Consider the following 22,405-nt stretch of genomic DNA (forward strand, 5'->3'; position numbering starts at 1 on the left):
GCGCGCGAGAGAGAGTGTGTGTGTGTGTGTGTGTGTGTATAAAATTCCACGCGCGAGGGAGAGGGTGTGTGTAAAATTCCACGCGCGAGGGAGAGGGTGTGTGTAAAATTCCACGCGCGAGGGAGAGGGTGTGTGTAAAATTCCACGCGCGAGGGAGAGAGTGTGTAAAATTCCGCGCGCGCGCGAGTGTGTGTGTGTGTGTGTAAAATTGCGAGAGAGAGTGTGTGTGTGTGTGTGTGTAAAATTGCGCGCGCGAGAGAGTAAAACTGCGTGCGAGAGAAAGAGTAAAATTGCGTGCGAGAGAAAGAGTAAAATTGCGTGCGAGACAGAGAGAAAGAGAGTAAAATTGTGTGCGAGACAGAGAGAGTAAAATTGCGTGCGAGAGAGAGAGAGAGAGAGTAAAATTTCGTGCGAGAGGGTGAGAAAGTGGGAAAGAGAGAGAAATATGAAAAAGAGAAAAAATACAAAAGAGAATGAGAGGGAAAGAAAAATAGGAAAAAGATTTGCTTTTCTTTTTTCAACACTTTCTGAACTGACCTGCTATGACGCAGCCTGTGGTTAGAAGTCCAATCGATGTGAGTGTGAGCGCCGAAGGAAGACCTCGTTTCAGAATGAACACCGACAACAACAAGGTCACCATTGGAGCACACCTTTTCAGGACACCGTACATAGCAACGTTCATATGACTCAACGAGAGAAGTGCCAGTACTGAATTGGCACTGTAGAAGAACGCAGGAAGGGCAAAGAGGTATCCATCTTTTAGGGTGTAGCCAGGAAGATCGATGAATCGCAGGAACCTTAAAGCATACAAGATGATAATTGTGGTCCCCATCTGAAAGACAAGGATGCTGATTGGGAAGTCAAAATCATAGCTGTCCATAAGGATTTTGTTAAGGAAGGCCATTGACACGGAACAGACACCATAGAAGATAGCAGCTGCCGTGCCACGGATGAATTGTCCAGAATCGTCCCATTCGTTCATCTTGGAGGTTTCTTTTATTTCAAGATTTTAGTATTTGGGTCATAGCAGGGAACTGGAAAAGGAAAGAGAAAGTTTATTATGTAAAGGTCAGTTACGTTAATAAATAGATGTTTAATTGAAAATTATCAAATTTCATCAGTATTGCTATTTATTTTGTTTGCCTTGTCCAGATTCAAGAATGTTTTCTACTAAACTGCATTGCCAGTTTCACAACGTTGCGGCCAACTATTCCTCTGGTCTTCATCAGGTGGTTAACCGCAACGGGATAGGAACTCCAAATCTCCTTACTGCATCCTCAGCAATTACTACCTTCCATAGTTTGTTGTCGTCTCACCACGTTTTGGCCAACTAAGCCTCTGGCCGGATTTGAGTAGGATTGAAACCACTACCACTATCTTCAGACAATGCTCATCTGGAATCATCAAGGTTCAACGTCTCTATCCACTATCTATCTATATTCCGCAATAAATAAATGGATAAATAATACAAATTACTCATCCCAATAATGAATTCTAATTAAACTAATATGCATTGTCAGTGTCTTAAAAATACAATTTCTAATCTATATATGTATAAAAGTGAGAATGTGTGTGTGTAAGGACATTTCTCAACCTATATACTTGACAAAGTTTTGATCTACAGATTTGAAATTTGGTATATAGGGTATTCAGACATGTGGAAAACTTTTTTAAATTAGTTCTCATCCAGAATAAAAGGGCTGCTAAAGGATCCAAACTGAAAAATTAGTATGTGTGGATCATCGGATTTTTGTCTGTCTGTCAACTGTTTTACTAATGCGCATGCCTTAATCATTCAGCTCTTTACATCAAGTGGCTTCATGTTTTTTCTAGAGCTATTTCTAATAAAAAAAAATAAAATAAAGAATAGTAGGCAAGAGAAAACCCGATTCCCAAATATATTGCAGTCGGACTTGTACTCTGTCAGGGCAAGAAAAAGTGCCCCGAGTTGCGCTACTTCAGATAGACAACACAACGCTGCCATTTCTTTTAATAACTACAAGAAACCTTCACCAATAGCCATGGCTAATGATTCATTCAAACTCCTCGGGTCCTGGATATGACCTTAAACTATATTCGACGGTGAGGCCCCAGCTTGCAGGTTTTGGGGAGTGTGGCGCCACCCTTTAATTACCATTGCTCCCAGGTTCACTCTGACCTGGAGTGGTAGTATCTGTTAGGGTCCCAACTATGGGTTAAATAGAAACCAACTTGGAAAAAAAAAAAAAAAAAAAAAAAAATATTTTATTAACAAAATTTTCTTCAAAATAACTGGATTCGGCATTAAATAACCTGAAACGGGTTGATATGCCGTAAAACAAAAACAACCAAACCAAACTGCTCGGCTTAACATTTATGGGGAACATGATAGAACAGATACATTAAAGGCATTGTCAAGGCTACTGTAAGGAAGGTGGGCTCTCTCTACCGTGCTAGAAAGTTACTTACACATGAGAGTATCCCGCACCTCTACAAGGCCAACATTCGCCCATGCATGGAGTATTGTTGCCACATTATACATGCGACTGGGGTCCGCTTGTGAATTTCATACTCCCATGAAACTTCCTCCTTCGGAGGTAGCCGGTTAAACCCTGAATAGGGTTGGTGCTGACTGCACACATTTGGGCTATTGCATCTGCTACTAGTCTGTCTTCTCTTAAACAAGGTTCAAAAGTTACCAACCTAATAGGTCACGCACTGTCAGCTAGGTTTCAACCTGTCCCATTGACAATCCCCTATATCTCCTTGACATAAATACCCCCAACAAAGCTGACAAGCAGCAAAATCCCACCCCTACACAGTAGAAATCCCTAGATGTAAGAGAGCCTTCTACTCTAATAGTTTCTTCCCTAAGACTGCTAGACTTTGGAATTCCCTTCCAGGTTCCTGCTTTCCTGATTGTACTGACATGCAGAAGTTGAAGGTGTAATGTAAACAGACATCTTGCTGCCCAACTCCCTATATAGTACCCTTGCAAATTATGTCCCAAATAGTAGCCCCCTACATCAAAGTGGCACAGTGTCTTGTTTGGGTGAAAATGCAATTAAAAAAAAAAAGGGGAGCATTTTTAGCACTGAAAGTCCCCGGGTACGCAAACCAGAATTTTGTCAGGGTCACCCATACTGGATTTATAAGAACAATGGGCTCCACATTTTGGCCAAGTTTCAGGAAAATCTAATGAATGGATCAAAAGTTATGGGGCAAAGAGTGTCATTTTTAGCCATTTTGGGGCACTTTTTTTTTTTTTTTTTTTTACATAGGCATAACCACTCGAGGATAAAGGTTAAGAGTGTACAGTAGTAAATTGGACAATATAGTAATCATTAGTAATGGAAATTCAGTAAATTTGTTAACTTAAGTAGAACAGCTCATCAAAAATTTGTTTACGTTGGACTTGAAGACAACCATATTGTAGTCAGCTAGAAAGCAGGAAAACGGAAGACAATTCCACAGGCGTGCAGTTCTAAGAAAGAAGCTTTGTCCATGGAATCTACGTTTGGGTTTAGGCACAGATAAAGAGTGGGGGGAATTATTGATAGTGTTTTCAGCTAGATGAGTGTTTCTTGTGAAAGTTTGGTGAGGGGGGGACCATAGATTGAAGCTCAGTCGAGCACTTGCCATAAAAATAACGATAAAGCAGAGAAAAGGACATCTCCTACGAGGCTACAAAGTCTATTTTGAACTCTATCAAGGCAGGACAAGTCCATTCTAGCAGCTCCTGCCTAGATGTGGCAACAGTACTCCATCCTTGGACATACCTAGCTCTTATATAAATAGAAAATTGCATCAGCAGTGAGATATCTACTGGATCGATAGAAGGATCCCACCATTTTTCCAGTGTCCTTGGCAACAGATTTGATGTACGTGCTCCATTTAAGATCAGGAGTAAAGGTCAAGCCCAGAAGCTTGTCAAAACATGAGGCCTCCTCAAGACAAGAGCCATTCATTTCAATTGATGCCAGATGGGGATCAGAACGTTTTAGGTGGGGGGAGGGCATAGATTGGAGCTCAGAAGAGCAACTTGTCATGAAACTTACGATAAACCAGATATTACCTACATATGTACTACACTTCTGATTTACTCTTATATTGTACCTACTTTTTATATTTCCTATTTCTTACCATATCCTATTGCTCCCCTGATTTATCTGTGATGATCTATTGGGTCTACATTGGAAGTTGGAGATCCGGGTTTAATCATGTATTTTTTCTTGAAACTTGTCATGATGGAGTTTTGGAATTTGTGGACTAGGTCGTCAGACTTGCTTAGAGCAGGACATAGAGGGGAAACTAAGAGCATCATTTTTTACCTCTTTTGAGCCGCTGGGGACGCAACGGTAATTTTCGCAAAAAAAAATTTTTTTTTTTTTCACTGTGCACGTCTATTTAATGAAATACAATTTGCGGCAAAATTTCAAGAAAATCTAACTGACGGCTATCTGGCAATTGTCCTGACTAACAGACACGCTGATGCTACTGAAAACATAGGTCCCTCTCCAATAAATAGATAAGGGAGCAATAAAATGAAAGAATAGGATATGGTAAGAAATCAGAAATATAAAAAGTAGGTACAATATAGGAGTAAATCAGAAGGGTAGTATAGCAAGTTGCTCATCTGAGCTCCAATCTATGCCCCCCCCCTCACCAAACTTTCACAAAAAACACTCACCTAGCTAAAACCACTATCAATAATTCCAACACCCCTCCCTCTTTATCTGTGCCTAAACCCAAATTTAGATTCCATGAACAAAGCTTCTTTCTTAGAACTGCACGCCTGTGAAACTGTTCCATTTTCCTGCTTTCCAGCCGACTACAATATGGACGTCTTCAAGTCCGTAAACAAGTCCTTAAGTAAACCAATTTACCAAATTTCCACTACTAACGATTACTACGATATTGTCGCATTGACTTACATGCACAGATTAATCCTTATACTTGAGTGGCCTCCGGGCCTTGATAACGGAGAGAACTTGAATGCCTACTAGACACTGTCCTTGAGTGTCTAAGGTCTCTCTATACAGAGGTTTGTCAGAACAACCTGGCATAAGGATACTTTTCCATAGAAGTAAACCCTGACCAAATATTCAAAATCACATTTCGTATTCGCTACCCAAATAAGATGTCCGCACTATGGCTAACTTACATTAGCTTTTACGAGGAATGGTGCACCTTCTCCAAGTGATGTTACCTCAAGTAATAGCCCGAAGCTGGATACTCCACCAGATTAGATAGTTCTTGTCCTGGAATCCAGTAAGACCAAGAGACCAAAATCAAAGATATACTACAACATATGAAAATGGTTAATTGGGGAGAGGAAAATTATGTTCTAAATTTCTTTACAAACTCAGTGTTTGAGAAATAAAGAACTTAAATGGAACATTCAAATATCTATGCATCTCATATAGAGTTCAAGTGTTAGCCCCAGGTCATGGGCCCCTTGATTTCTGAGAACTTCAACTGAAGTAAAATAAAAGAGTGGCCTCCGGGCCTTGATAACTTCTTTGTAAAATAAATGTGGTAAAAATATAAAGACATATACACACATTCTGTCTATATAATACGCAACGTACCTAGTGTTTTCCAGTATTAAATGTAACGTTAAATTCCTTAAAAATAAATAAATAAAAAATAAAGTAAAAAAAAAAAAAAAAACGGAAAAAAAAAAACGGAAATATGTGCATACAAGTATTATGTTTTTTTTTTAAACAGTTCACTTCTTGGAAGTGAAAAAAAAAAAAAAAATCTAGCTGAGATAAAAATCAAAACCTAAACACAGTTAAGTACAATAACCATTAGGCCAGCTTGACACACTCTTTAAAAAATGTTTTCAAACCTATTTATTCTTAGCATAAGGAAGCTATCATGTGAACGAGTCGCACATGCGCAGTCGTAAAACAGTTGACAGCAGATAAAAAATCTGATGACCCACAAGTACCAGTTTTTTAAATTTTGACCCCTTAGCAGCTCTTTTTCCGGATGCAAACCGATTAAAGTTTTCCACAGGTCTGAATACCTTATATACCAAATTTCAAGTTTGTAGATCAAAAAATATGTTGAGTATATAGGTTGAGAAGTGTCTTCACACACGCTTTTATAGATATAGATTTCTCTACTCTACCGTTATTTTCGTGGAAAGTGCTCAACTAAGCCCCAATCTGTAGTCTCCACCACCACCAGTAAAACATTCACAGCAAGAACCATCCTAACCACTGCAACGAACTTTCCTTCCTTTATTTAAAAGCAAATTGAACTTCCATGAAAAGAGTTTCTTTCCAAGAAATTCACAATAACACAGAAACTGCTTCCTTGCTGATTACATGTTTGTCTTCAAGTCTAATTTCAACAAATACTTGTCAAACTATCTTCATAAATAACCAAATTTTGCCCTTTCCACACATTTTCAATCCTCTCATAACATTGTTCATCATCCAACTGGCAATCTTGTTTACTCTTATCTTCAAGTGGCTTGTGACCTTGATAACTCGCTGGTATTTTTGGAAAAAAACAAACAAAACAAAACAAAAAAAACAAAAAACAATTGCATACACTGAAGACTAGTTCGATCGTACTAAAAATACACAAGATGACAGCCATGATTGTACTACTCGAATATTTCAAAGTGTTTCTTTTAGGTCAATAATGTTTTTTTCCCCCTCATTAAACAAGTAGCATTTAGAAGTAAACAACTTCAATTTCTTTTCATTTTTATTGCAGGCAGAAGTTCAGACTACAAAAAGCATAATTTTTTTTCTTAAAAAATAAAGAAAAGCAGTATAATCTCAAATTTTGCCTCTATGATGCCAGAAAGCCTATAATATACTAATATTTCAGGAATACTAGCCTGGGTGCCCTGTGTTGCCCGGGTGTTTGGAGGTGTGTGTTGGGGGACAAAAAAAAAAAAAAAAAAAAAAAAAAGGTAAGTAGGAAGGCAGGCTAGAACCCGTGACAAGAAGGCGGAAGAGAAAGTGAAAAGAAAATCTGACATCTTACGGTTACTCCATGACGTTGCGAACCTATGTTTGCTCTATCATTATTTTCATGGCAAGTGCTCGACTGAACTGCAATCTTTGCCCTCCACCTTGCTAAACTTTCACAAAAAAAAAAAAAAAAAAAACACTTGACTACTTACAACCACTATATACGATTTTCCCCACTCTATCTGTGCCTAAATCTAAATGCAGATTCCATGAACAAAGCTTTTTTCCCAGAGCCTGCCTGTGGAACACTTCCGCTGGCTTGCTTCCCGGTTGAATACAACATAGTAGCCTTCAAATCCAATGTAAACAAATTCTTGTTGAGCCGTCTCCATAAATAATCAAATTATACCCATTTACACCATTAGTGATTACTAAACTACCACCTTATATTCATTAACCTTTATCCTCAAGTGGCCTTCGGGCCTTGATAAGTGGTGACTCCTAAGTAAAAAAAAAAAAAAAATGGTTACTGGTTCTTTCCTAGACTATGTGGTCAAGAACTGGATGATCATTTTACATTAAATTTATATAGCAAAATAAATCCGACTAAAAAGCCTAAAATGTTTTGTTTTATGGTTATTTTAAAATTTGCAGTTTTAATATGTAATAGCACACACAAAAAAAATCATTTTAACTTTCCATTGCCAGCATAGGGGTAATAACAGGAAAACTTTATGGTAAAAAAAAAAAAAAAAAAAAAAAAAAAAATGGAGAGTGGATGAAATGTTGAAATAAAGAGCGCTTTACGTTTCTGAATTTTTTAAATGAGGATTGATTATGGTTGACAGAATGAGAGTATGCTAACCTTTTGGATTAAATACAGAGTTCCATTTATAATTCCGTGGAGATCCCCCCCTCCTCCACAGAAAGGTCCATCGCCAGAGTTAAGCAGAAAGCTCCCCCACCCCGATGAGTTTTGCAGAAAGCCCCCCCCCTCACTCCCCGATCCCCGAGTTCCACAGGAAGACCTCCCCCCATCACAAGTTCCACAGAAAGATGCCCCCCCCCGATGAGTTACACAGAAAGATGCCCCCTCCCTCCCCCAGTTTTGAGTTCCACAAAAAAATACACCTGAAAAAGGTCGGAGGTTACATCAACCAAAACGTTGTAAGAATAACATGAGAACAATCTTCTGAAAAATCCAAATCTATCGTGTGTGTGTGTATCTATGTGTACACTTCCCTACCAAATAACTCAATTTTCAGTCTACAGACTCTAGATTTGATATAAGGAGTCTTGAGATTTAGGAAAATCTGTTTTAATCGGTTTTCGACCAGAAATATGGCTGTTAAGGGGTCAAAGTTCAACGATTTGACCTTTGAAAACTCTACCAAACTCCTCCACCAATTTTGTGTCTAAACACTTGAAATTTTAGATACAGGTTACTTGGACATGGATCTAACTTTATAATTTGATTTGAGCCCAAAACAATAAATGTTAAGGCAGTCAAAATTGGGGTTATGGTTTAAAAATTTTTTACCTCTGTGTTCTCTAACAAATTACTCAGCCAATTTTTCGTCTAAACATTTGAAATTTTACATAAAGTGTACTCAGACATAGTGTAAGCTTTTTAATCGGTTTTTGGCCGAAAATTTGGCTGCCAAGAGATCAAAGTTCACAAGATTTGACCTTTGCGGTTCTCTAGCAAACTATTCAACTAATTTTTGGTCTAAACATTTGAAATTTTAAATGAAGGGTATTCACACATGCAGCAAGCTTTTTAATCAGTTTTTGGGTGAAAATTTGGTTGCCGAGAGTTGACCTTTGTAGACTCTACCAAACTCCTCCAACAATTTTAGGTCTAAACACTTGAAATTTTAGATGTAGGTTACCTGGACATGAGCCAAACTTTTTAATATATACATATGCACATAAAGTTATGAACAGGACATAGGGCTCACGCAAAGCTAGGCTGAACTGCTAGCAATACATAAAAACTGCTTTAATCTACAGTAAAAGTAAACAGACCCACAAAAAGGACACATGTTTTGTGTTGCTGGGGAAAATGGTGGGGGAAGGGATATTTTCTCAAAGCCTGGTGCAAACATATTTGTTAGGGCAATAAATTAAGCAGTGTTGGGTAAGCAAATGATTTGTTTCGTTAATCAACTATTGATAAAAAACTGTATATATTTTGTCATTCAGGACCAGGCATCATGTCACGCAGCAGTTTGTAAAGTCGTTCCCACTGCATTTATTTCGTTCCATATGATTTATTCGCGTGCGATGTGTTAATACAATCGGAGATGTTATCTATAGAACTAATTTATGCAAAAGATTTTGCTGTAGTGTCTTATTTGCGTTGCTCTGGTGTTTCCTGGAAAATAAGTTCCTTGTTAGTTCTAGATCAACACTAGCATACAGTCCAGCATTCCCCAATCGTGAAATATATAGTATTGGGATGATTAATTGGAATCGGGAATCAGAAAAATCGGAACTTTTTAGGGTATTGGAATCAGAAAAAATTGTGCCTATTTTCAGATACCAAAAACAATTCCTTTCATTATCTTTTTTTTTTTATTTCAAATAGTGACTAGAAATAAAAAAACAAAAAAACACTTCTTTTGGCGATTGTGTTTATTTCACCAACAATCTGCCAAATATCTTTAACCCCCGCCTTTTTTTTTTAATGAAGGCTGTTTAAAAATTATCTGAAGAATTTGTAATGTTTATACCTTCAAGACTCAACATAAAATGAAGTACATATTTGGAATTACATTTATTTTTAAAAAATCCAGAAAAATCTTTATGATGTACATACTTGTCACAGAATGAAAATGTCATATTCCAAAAATCAGCTGGGTTTGGCTAGTAACTTTCTATTTGCCTAGTAAACGAAAATATTTAGTTATCAAAGACCAATCAAAGATAAATTTGTCTATAGAGCCCTGATTAGCATTCTTCAATCAAACCAGTTAATTTGGAATTTGCTTGCCATGTGCTCACCACTAGAAAACAAGCCGATGAAGCTCCACAAAATTTTCTGAAGCCAGAGTTGCACAAAAAGAAGGTCATGCCGACTATTTGGTGGTCTGCGACTGGTCTCATCCATTAGTTTTTTGAATTCAGGCGAAATCATTACGACAGATAAGTACTGTCAACAAATGAATGAAATGCATCAGAAACTTTGACAACAACACCCAACATTAGTCAACAGAAAAGGCCCGATTCTCCTCCACGACAATGTTCGACCTTGCAGAAATTGGGCTATGAAACTCTACTCATCCGCCATACTCTCCAGACCTCTCACCTATCGACCAGCACTTTTTCAAGCATCTCGACAACTTTCTGCATGATAAATGCTTAAAAAACCTAAGCGATATCAAAAACGCCTTCAGTGACTTCACCACCAGAACGCAAGATTTTTATGTTACTGGCATAAGTACATTTGTTTTGCATTGGTATTTATGTTGATGGTATTTCAATAAATAAATTTTTGTATGAACCGAGATATGTTAATCTGAATTTAAAAGAACTTTGCAACCTGATAGAAAGAGACAGAAAAGAGAGGAACGAAAAGGAAAGATAGAAAAGGAAGAAAAGGAGAAAGAAGAAAAGGAGAAAGAAGAAAAGGACAAAGAAAGAAAGACAAAGAAAGAAAAGGACAAAGAAAGAAAGACAGAAAGAAAAGGACAAAGAAAAAAAGACAAAGAAAAGGACAAAGAAAAAAAGAAAGAAAAAAAAGAAAGAAAGAAAAGGACAAAGAAAGAAAGAAAGAAAAGGACAAAGAAAGAAAGAAAAGGACAAAGAAAAGGAGAAAGAAAAGAGAAAAGGAGAAAGAAAAGAGAAAAGGAGAAAGAAAAGAGAAAAGGAGAAAGAAAAAAGAAAAGGAGAAAGAAAAAAGAAAGAAAAGGAGAAAGAAAAAAGAAAGAAAAGGAGAAAGAAAAAAGAAAGAAAGAAAAGGAGAAAGAAAAAAGAAAGAAAGAAAAGGAGAAAGAAAAAAGAAAGAAAGAAAAGGAGAAAGAAAAATGAAAGAAAAGGAGAAAGAAAAATGAAAGAAAAGGAGAAAGAAAAAAGAAAGAAAGAAAAGGAGAAAGAAAAAAGAAAGAAAGAAAAGGAGAAAGAAAAAAGAAAGAAAGAAAAGGAGAAAGAAAAAAGAAAGAAAAGGAGAAAGAAAAAAGTGAAAAAGGAAAAAGAAAAGAGACAAGAAAGAAAAAAAACAAAGAAAAAAAAACAAGAAAGAAAAGAAAGAAAAAGACAAGAAAAAAGACAAGTAAAAAAGAAATAAGAAAAGAAACAAGAAAGAAAAGAAACAAGAAAGAAAAGAAACAAGAGACAAGAAAGAAAAAAGAGAAAAAGGAAAAAAAAACAGAAAGAAAAGAGAAAAAGAAAAAAGACAAGAAAGAAAAAGACAAGAAGAAAAAAAGACAAGAAAAGAGTCAAGAAAGAAAAAAGAAAAAAAAGAGATGAAAGGAAAGAAGAACAAAAGCTACCTGTTTTAATTTTATGCACATTCGACCCTTGATTATACCCATGTAGTTAAAATAGTTTTTGAGTTCGATTCTCACCCAGGGCTAAATTATTTTTATTCTGATTTTATCTGAAAATAAATTCCGGTCAATGCCAAGTAGCCTTGCTTGTTGAAAATAATAACAATCGGAGTACAAACAGCAAATATGCATTTCTCATTTTCAAATTTCATTCACATTCTTGATTTCATTCACTTATTTATTGTCAACATTTTTTCTAAATAAATCATCATTGAATGACAACAATTTTCTTGTTTCACATTTGTTGTCAATTTTATTAAAAACAAAAAGTACAGACAGTCTTCGTTGACCTGATATATGAAGGTTGGCCATGACCATTTAAAAACCCATTATGATCTTAAAAAAAACTCATTTCCCCTCAAACAAGGCGTATTGCCACTGAAGCATACAGGGTGCGTATACACTCACGAGCAAAAAATGGGCCAAGAGTGAAAGAAGGAATAAATCGCTTTTTCAGTATTTTTCCATGAATGTTTGTTAATTTTAACTGAAAACTTCTATTTTGCAGATCATTATTATTATAGCATATAATAAGTGGAAAAATTAATCCTAAAAATGGTAAGACCGCATCTTGGCAAGGATATGAAAGAACGAATTGCAAATGATTTACAAGAAGATTTTTGATATTTTAAAAGAAAAAGTGAAAACATCTCTTTCTGTGGTGAAGCGAATTGTTCAAAGGTTCGAAGTCGAATGCTTGGTAAAAGGGAAATCTGGATCTGGTCGCCCTAGAGCATTCACTTTGAAGGACGACCACAGACTTAAATTAATTGTTTTGAAGGATCGAAAGAAAATTTATGTCAACCATAGCAAAGAATTCCAAACAGTGGCTGGAAATTCTCTTTCTATATATACAATATCTAGACAAATGAAAGAAATGGGATTTTCTTCTAAAAGGTGTGCAAAGAAGACATTTTTATCTAAGAACATCAATGATAGAAAGAGATTTTTCTTGTGTTATAGCAAGAAAGATACAGACTGGTTCAGGAATGTTTTCTGGTCAGATGAATCAAGATTTTGTCTTGCTAGTGATGCTCCCGAACAGTGCATTTGAAGAACTGGAGAAAGATTTTTGTCAAGTTGCATAAAAACGACAGTTAAACACGGGAATGGAAGAATAATGGTATGGGGAACTTTTACTGCAGCAGGAGTTGGGGAACTTATTAGATGTGAGAAGTCAATCAATGCAAAGGAATACGTTCGAATATTAGAAACAGGACTGTTACCAAGTATCCAGAAGCTGGGAATATCTAAGAACATTATTTTTCAACACAATAATGCCCCTGCACACACTGTTAAAGTCACAAAAAAATGGTTTTCTGATAATTCAATTAATGTGATATTTTGGCCAGGTTAAAGCCCCGATTTAAACCCAATCGGGAATATTTGGTCCATAATATCTTGTGCATTGGCTGGAAGAACTTTTGAGAAGAATGACAAACTGTGGGAAGCTGTGCAAAGCAAATGGAATAGCATCTCCTCTTCAGTGTTTCATTTTCGTTGAGAGCATGTCTAAAAGGATTGATCTTATAAAGAAATCAGAAAGGAATGAGATTCAATCCTAAGCATTTATTAAAGTAAATGTTTTGTTCTGTATTATTAGTCTCGTTTAAGTTTCCTTGTTCAATCGTTCTTTATTCAATATAGCTTTTAGTGCAATAAAATTTGTTTGGCCGATTTTTTTTTTTTTTGCCCACGAGTGTAGATTTTCAATGTCCCTTTTCAAAGTTTTTCAAGGCCTTCTCTAGACAAAATTCAAGTTTTCAAAACAAAACTTGATATATAAACAATAAGGACTTCTAACACACACTACAGATTTGACCCACCGCTCATATGTAGCACGATGTAACTAATGCAATCAAATAATATCATACCTTTTGTACCATTTAAAAGATGCTTGGTTGTAATGCTTTATAGCACATCAATCCTTTTCAGGTTATTTAATGCCGAATCCAGAAATTTTGAAAAAAAAAAAAAAAAAAAAAAAAAAAAAAGAAATTTTTATTCTTCAAGTTGTTTATGTTTCCAAATATTTATCCGTGGTGCTTAGCTTGGTTGTTTTGTAGAGAAAAATTGTTTTTGTTTTGGGCTTTGCAGAATATGATTGAGTTTTGGAAAGGAAACTCAGGAAACCGATATCTTCAGACAACCTAATCTGGTAGCAGTTAGGAGTTGGGCAGCAACAATGAAGAGGTGAGATTTTGCTGCTATTTGACGGTATTTACGTTGGATGGGTTAATGAGGGATTCAAGTAAGATTCAGCAAGTTCATCAGAGCACATTCTGTAGAAGTACTTGTAAAACAAGCACAGGGATGCAACTCTGCAGTGATGCAACAGAGACTGAAGTTTGGTAGACAGTGTGGGGCATTATGTTGTTTGGTAGTTGTAGATAAGTTAAAAACTACAAAATTCCATTTTTTTTATGAGACTTTTTTTTTTGTTTTGAACAGACCATTTCGGTCAAATCGGTGTATATAAACTGTGAGCTTCTTGTTACATTTTTGTAAATATTTTGATTAGATTCATCATCAGACAGGTTTAGTGAGGTTATAGCTGTTGATATTATTAAAATTAACGACTTTAAAATATACAATGATGAGATGTATGTGAACGTGATTACATTAAAAAAAAAAAGACGTGTACAAAATTCAAAATAGTTTATTTCATGTCAAGGGTGTGAGTTCCATATAGAAACATTGAGTTAATTTGAATAAAATAAAATAGGCAACGTTATTCTTGCGTTGCCTACGCACAATTCAAACATTTCAAAATAAAACCGCTAGATACAACATGCAGCTCTTTACAAACAGACTTCTTTCTCCAAATTTACAACATGGCAAGGAAGAAGAAAAGGGGGAAAAAAAAAAAGAAACAAAACAACACACTGAAGATGGAGTATACCTCTGAAATATATTTCTGACAAATTTCAAACAAAATATTTGTTTATTTTCCTAATATTATGTTGTATTTGGCTTTCAAGTGCACTTGAAGCGTATTTTATATATATATATATATATATATATATATATATATATATATTAGCATTTCAGTGAATAGGTATGGTATAATAAATTATGGGGGTTTATCTATTTTATTTTTATTTTTATCATATTTCGCTTTGGTTTTGATACCCCCGAATTCGAAGCTATCTCTTTACAACCCTTCCTTTTCATAACCTATCATACTTTAATAAATCAGAGTCCATTTTCTGTAGGCTGTTTTTGAATCCAGTCAACGACGGGTACTTTTGCTAGTATATATATATATATATATATATATATATATATATATAATGTCAAGGATGAGAGTTCATATAGAAACGTTTTAATTTTAATAAAATAAAATACGCATCACGTGCGCTTGAAAGCCAAATACAACGTAATATTAGGAAAATAAACAAATATTTTACTTGTTTGAAATTTGTCAGAAATATATTTCAGAGGGATACTCCATCCTCAGTGTGTTGTTTTGTTTCTTTTTTTTCCCTTTTCTTCTTCCTTGCCATGTTGTAAATTAGGAGAAAGAAGTCTGTTTGTAAAGAGCTGTGTTTTTTCTAGCAGTTGTATTACAACATAGCAAGGAAGAAGAAAAAGAAAAAAAGAAAGAAAACAAAACAACACACTGAAGATGGAGTATACCTCTGAAATATATTTGTGACAAATTTAAAACAAGTAAAATATTTGTTTATTTTCCTATTATCACGTTGTGATTTGGCTTTCAAGTGCACTTGATGCGTATTTTATAGTTTATTTTATGTTAATTTCTACACTAGTTAATTATAAAAATTTGTGGCTTAATCCAACATGGGGTCACTTTTCGTAACAAGCATATTTGGTGTATTTTAAATAGCATGTGACTAATCCCGCTGCTCGGCAATAGGTTTCAACTGGGCAACGCTGGGTATATATAACAAGTAGTATACATGTTTACAACTATTATTATAATTAACAACTTTAAAATATACAATGATGACATGTTGCATGTGAACGTGATCATATTTAAAAAATTCAAAATGGTTGATAAAATAAATTCTTTGCTGTTAAATTATGTTAATTACTATGCTAGCTAATTTTAAAAGTTTGTGACTAGTTTCGTAATTGATATTAATTGTTTGGTGCGTAATTTTAATGCAAATGATTTAAAGGATTTGTAATATTTTTATGTTGGTATTGTGGTTTATGGTTTTTATAGTATGAACTAAATGTGTCTATATTGAGAAAAGGATCCAGTCATGTTTTTTTAAGTGCTGACAAATTGAGCTAATGACAAAGAAATGCAAGGTGAGCCTACAGGAAAGTGTTGTGGTAGTAAAACCAATCTACCAGTTACTTTTTAATTACTAGCTGTTAAAAAATTCAACAGTAAAGACAGTTGTAAACACACCAAAACTAAGCCCACTACTTATATTTATTTTATGTTAATTATTATGCTAGCTAATTGAGTAATTTTGAAAAAAAAAAAAAAAAAAAAAAAAAAATTATGCTTCAAGTTGTTTATATCTCCCAATATTTATTCATGGTGTTTAGTTTGGTTGTTTTGTAGAGTAAAATTATTAATATTTGTGTTATTGGTTATGCAGAACATGATTGAGTTTTAGAAAGGAAAAAAATCAATAACATAAATGTTTGGTGCCTTGAAGTCATTAAGCTGATATCTTCAGACAGCCTGATCTAGTAGCACCAGAAACCTTAGTGGGAAGTTGGGCAGCAACAATGAAGGGGTAAGATTTTGCTGGTATTCGATGGTATTTACATTGGGTGGGTTGGTGTTGGATACAAGTAAGATTCAGTAAGTTCATCAGAGCACATTCTGTAGAAGTACTTGCAAAACAAGCACGGACACAACTCTGCAGTGATGCGACGGACTGAAGTTTGGCAGACAGTGTGGGGCATACTAGGCTGTTTGGTATTTCTAGGTATATTAAAAGTGAGAAATTGATATCTTTCTTTTTCAAAGCCACTCTCAATCAGAATGGTCGCTCAGTTGCTTTCTTTCCCCGATCTTTCAGTCAACAAGCAACATTACTCTACATTCGAAAAAGAAGCACGTACCATCATTGGAGCAGTGCGTAAATGGCATCAGTTCTGCCTTTAAACTCATCACAGACCAATGCTCCATAGCTTTCATGTATGACCTGAAACACTCAATCAAAATAAAGAATGAGAAGGTAGAACGCTGGAGAATCAAACTATCAGCCCTTATATTTGATGTAATATACCATCCAGGGAAAGATAATGTAGCCGCAGACACTTTCTCAAGCGGTTTGCTCCCGGACTAATTGTTGTAATGTTAGTTGTTGAATAGTTGACGAGAAAGACACAGTAACAATTAAATATGTATTAACAAAAATTCATAAAAATTGATTGAGCAATATCTTTGCTCACTGCTGGACAAGTGGCAATGACTATACTCTGCACGTGTCCGACTCGCTTGGTAAACCGGTTCTCGTTACCTAGAAGTGACGTCATGGAATAGTTCATTATTCTATGCAGTAGGGGTGCGTCCCCAACACTAAGTCAACAAGTCTACAAGGCCTACACGTTTTATTGTGTCATCCAAGCATCACATGAATGTCTCATTTTGTACGTCTGCGTAACTTACCTTACTCCATCGATGATGTTCGACAAACTATTGGGAACTGTTCCGTCTGTGCGGAATTAAAACTGCTAATTGTAAGCTTGTCAAGGCGCAACAACCATTTGAACGCTTGCCATCTCATAGTCGAAACAAATATCTATTAACAATTAACACTGAATAATCATGCTTCACCTTTGCCTTTCCATGTCAAGATATGTCCTCACAAACGATCACAAATTGTTTCTCTCAACTATTTTTGCTGTTTAGCATGCCTTCCTTTATTCACTACTAGCATTTTAGCTCGGTGTTGCCTGGGTGTTTGGAGGTGTGTGTTGAGCAAAAAAAAAAAAAAAAAAAAAAAAAAAAAAAAAAAAAAAAAAATTGGTAGTAGGAAAACAGGTTCAAACCCGTACCACGAAGGAGGAAAAGAACGGGGTGAAAAAAACCTGACGTCTTTGCTGTTACGACCACTGTCAAACCGGAAGTGACATAGGCTTAAATTAAGGCTAGACAATCAAAAAGAGGGGATGGGATGACTTTTGAAAATATCGGTGAAAAAAGTGACCCCGCCCTGTAGAAAAGTGACCAGTTGAGGGTGAAGAAAATGTTTTTAGCCAATTTTTCGGTATTTGTCATCTGAAAGATCGAGCTTCAATATGATACTGATCTTGTAAAAATTTGTCGCCTCTGTCAAAAGTTTTAGGCAGACATGCAAGTATACATACATACATTTATATATTATTAGCTCAAATTTTCAAACTGATTAAAAAGCTTGCCTTATCTCTGAATACCCTTTATGTAAAATTTCGAATGTTTAGACCAGAAATTGGCTGAGTAATTTGGTAGAGACCGCAGGTCAAATTTTTAAAAAGTTTGATCTCTATTATGACTCCTTAACATTTATTGTTTTGGGCTCAAATCAAGTTATTAAGTTAGATCCATGTTCAAGGAACCTATATCTAAAATTTCAAGTGTTTAGACCCAAAATTGGCGGAGGAGTTTGGTAGAGTTTTCAAAGGTCAAATCGTTGAACTTTGACCCCTTAACAGCCAAATTTCTGGCCGCAAAACAGATTATAAAGATTTCCCCAAATCTCAGTACCCTGTATATCAAATTTCGAATCTGTAGACTGAAAATCGACAGAGTTATTGCGTAGGAAAATGTAGACAGACAGACACAGACACTTTCACTTTTATAGATATATAGATGACAGAGGTCCATCATTTATTTCAACAGAATTAACAGATTTTTTGCATAGAAAGGGAATAATAACGAGCTGCAAAAACACTTATGATCTGCAGGGAAATGGCCTGGTAAAATAACTAAATGCCACATTATGGAAAATGCTATCGCTGGCATGGAAGTCGCAAAGACTGATGATTTCTCATTGGGAATCAGTTTTGCGCGATGCCTTGCATTCCATTCGTTCGTTATTGTGTGCTGCCACTAACGCTACATCTCAAAAGCAAATATTCCAGTATAATCGGAAATCAATACTTCCCAGTTGACTTTTGAATCCAGGTCCAGTCCTGATGAAACGTAACATACGATCATCTAAGTATGAACCCTTTATCGACGAAGTTGAATTGCTAGAATGCAATTCTCAATACACCCATGTTAGACCTCCAACTAGAAGGGAGAAAACAGTGTCGCTGGATCAACTTGCTCCAAAGCCACAAAATGTAGCACCTAATACTAATGACTTATCTTACCAAAAACTCCATCTCTACAATCAGATGTCCCATTTGAATCGGGTGGATTCGAAGAACCTTGTGAAATCTCACAAGCTGATACAATGCTCGATAAGAACCCATCAGAATTCATCCTCAGACAATAACGTGTCCATCCCTATCATCTAAGAAACAGATGCTTGAATTTGAACCTCTGTATATCATTTCATAACACCTCCCTGAACTCTTTCCACTCGGGGTGAAAGTCATACTAGCATTGTTACTTTGTGTAAAATCTTAGCAATTTTTCATTCTTCTAGTTCATGTCTTCAAGTCCAACATAAACAAATTCCTGATGAACAGCCCCCTTAAGACACTTTATCAGATCTCCATTACTAACGATTAATTACGATATTGTCTCATTGATTACCGTACACTCAATAACCCTTATCCCCGAGTGGCATCCAGGGCCTGATAAGTGGTGACTTCCATGTTTAAAAAAAAAAAAAAAAAAGCAAAGAAAAACATAAAAAATAATAACTGGCTATCATTCGTCTTCCGTGTTTTGAATCATTACACTAAAGTTGCAAAATACTGAAAAACAAAGGGGTTTTTTTTTAATTAATAATACAAAAAAAAAAATGAGAATTTAGTAAAAAATGAACTTCGGTTAAATAAAATCATCTATTGATATAATTGTATCGAAAGCTATAATAGCAATAATATTTTGTTTTACTATTTTTAAATTTATATAGAAGAAAAATTTTCTAATAGTTTACAGAAAGATAAAAGGGCACATGATAAGAGACTAGTCACTTCCTGCTAAGAAAGTGTCTCCCACTTGCCAGTGTCCCTTGAATATATGGTCCCTATGAATCTTGCATTTTAAAACAAACAAAAATGTAAGTCAACTCATAAGAAAATCTGAAAAGTGATTTTCTATTGAAATTTATTTACAAAAGTATTTTTTATAAATATCAATTAAATAAAATAAACCTTATGAAATACTTTCCGTTTTATAAATACTCAAATGAATGTTGTTTTAACAAATATTTATTAAAGAAAATGTGTACTTGTTCGAAAATGAATTTGTTTTATTAGAAATTTAGAATTTTTATTTTATAAACATCTTGGAATGTTTTATTTCAAGTGAATGTTTATTTAAATATTTAGTAATGAAAAATTGCTTTCGTCCTACATATTATAATGTGGGCGTTCCTTCTCAGAGACACCAAATCGCAATTGTCAAACAGCACTTCCATTATTAGAAGTTCCTGGTCAGTATATGAATTGTAAAACATTACACTGAACAAACCTTGGCTGTTAGGGGACTACTAGACATCTTTCATGACTAAGGCAGATCATGAAGGTTGTTAAAACCAAAAGAAGTTCATCTTAACTTGCATTTTAGTGGAGTCCTTGAATACTGAACTTTCACTTCGCGGTGATAAAAAAAAAATAATAAAATAAAAAAATAAAATAAAAAAAATAAAATAAAAGTCTTTCAATCCCTTCCTTCAGAAGCTGGATGTCGGGCAACACAAGTTTCCCAATCACATAATTAGTGGGAAGAGAAAAGCATAGGGTTTCTAGACACTGATTTTCAATAACCTATATAAATAGAATAGAAGATGTATGTATATGTGCGTGAAAATATTAAACTCTTAAACTACTGGTCACGTAACACTGAAATTAACAGGAAATAGTAATCATACACTAAGGATGGTTTATAATGAGTAAAATCTTTGTTTGGATGGATGAATAACACGTACAGAAATATGTTAGCAAGTTGAAATTCAAAATTTTCATTTCAACTTGCCGACATTTTTATTACTTTTACGCAAATTCAATCCTGGCTTGAAGCGGTTTAATTTTAAGTCTATCAGTCAATAGCTCAAATGGTTGGGAACGCAGTTGAAGCGTTAACTGTTTTGGTTTCAATTCTAGCTGATCGCAAATCATTTCTTTTTTTAACTTGAAATCAGTACTATATATTTATGAATTAAAATATATCTAAGTGCATTTTACAATCAAGCACACCACCCCTGCTAATACCAAATAAAAAAATATAAATTCAGTTTACAAATATTTTTATATGCAAAAAATATTCTTAATTTTCAGTGAAAAGTTTTGGTTTTATTTTATTTTATTTATTTATTTTTATTTTTTTTTGCTAAAGAACTGTTTACATAGCGTGTTGAAAATCATTTCTCGTTTAAAAAATTTGAGTGCTTGTACAAAGAAAGGTGACAAATCGATTTTTTAAAAATAAGATTGCAGAAACAGGGGACATTACTCAGATTGTTTATTTTAGAAAGGGTGGGATCTTTCTATCGATCCTGTAGATATCTCCCTGCTGATGCTATTCTCTATCTATATAAGAGCCAGGTACGTCCAAGGATGGAATACTGTTGGCACATCTGGGCAGGAGCTGCTAGAAAGGACTTGGCCTGCCTTGATAGAGTTCAAAATAGACTTCGTAGCCTCGTAGGAGATGTCCTTTTCTCTTCCTTGCAACCTCTATCTCACAGAAGAGATGTTGCGAGTTTGTCTCTGATGTATCGTTATTTTCATGGAAAGTGTTCGACTGAGCTTCAATCTATGGTCCCCCCTCGCCAAACTTTCACAAGAAACACTCGTCTAGCTGTAAACACTATCAAAAATTCCCCCCACTCTTTATCTGTGCCTAAACCTAAACGTAGATTCCATGAACAGAGCTTCTTTCTTAGAACTGCACGCCTGTGGAATTGTCTTCCGTTTTCCTGCTTTCCGGCTGACTACAATATGGTTGTCTTTAAGTCTAACGTAAATAAGTTCTTGATGAGCCGTTCCATATAAGTTATCAAATTTAACAAATTTTCATTACTAATGATTACTATATTGTCCAATTTCTAATGTACACTCTTTAACCCTTATCCTTGAGTGGCCTCTTGGCCTTGATAATGTGGTGATGCCTATGTAAAAAAAAAAAAAAAAAAAGATTACTGTCAATTTTTGTGCTATATTTAGAAAGCCATTCTTAACATGGGAAAGGGAGAGTATTTTGTTTGTTGTTTAATTATTTTAATATTTCAGAACAGATTTTTTAATTAATTTTTTGTTTGTTAAACTATCTGTAGCCTTTCTAAGCACCAAAATTTGTCTTATGATAGCTGATCGGATAATCACTTCAGCATCTTCCGGCTACTTATGTAACCTGCCATTGTAAGTTGCCAGAGATTGGGTCATTTTAAGTGTGAAAAAATAATTCAAATTCAATGACTACACTGACAATTTTATTATTAAAAAAAGTTAAAACAATTATTTATTAATAATTAAGTAGAATTCAAATTTGAAAGAAAACAACTATTAATGAAAAATCTAATTTATAAAACTTACTATGTCTGTCTTCATATTTTCAAACTATCTCTTCCAAAACTAAAAGTTGTAGAGCAGCGCTAGGAGCCTCACATGATTGGATTTTTAATGGACCGTTCTTTTATAGGTCTTTAGCCGGTCAAAATAGTTTTTAAGGGGCCAAAAATGAAAAAAATCGTTATACATTTTGTACATCTATCTTAGTTTATTTTTAATCAGTTCATATGCGTGTCACGCTGGTACAGTGGTAACGTCACCAGCTTTGAATGCTACAGTTTTGCTTTTGGTTTCGATTCTAGCTGATGGCATCCAATTTTTTTTTTTTTTACTTTT

At 34.9% G+C, this 22,405-nt stretch overlaps 1 protein-coding gene across 4 annotated transcripts in view; it reads right to left on the reverse strand.

Annotated features, from left to right (window-relative positions):
* Window positions 1-22,405, reverse strand: part of LOC145265518 (solute carrier family 35 member D3-like) — a 70,704-nt gene that overhangs the window by 23,008 nt on the left and 25,291 nt on the right. For all 4 annotated transcript variants that reach the window (XM_080121431.1, XM_080121429.1, XM_080121432.1 and 1 more), the window contains exon 3: window positions 538-1,034. In XM_080121431.1, coding sequence (XP_079977557.1) covers window positions 538-982 — 445 coding nt within the window. In that variant the 5' untranslated portion in view covers window positions 983-1,034. The remainder of the gene's footprint in view (window positions 1-537; window positions 1,035-22,405) is intronic.

This window comes from Euprymna scolopes, chromosome 40, assembly GCF_053919585.1.
Source record: "Euprymna scolopes isolate OS-2025 chromosome 40, ASM5391958v1, whole genome shotgun sequence".
NCBI lineage: Eukaryota > Metazoa > Mollusca > Cephalopoda > Sepiida > Sepiolidae > Euprymna > Euprymna scolopes.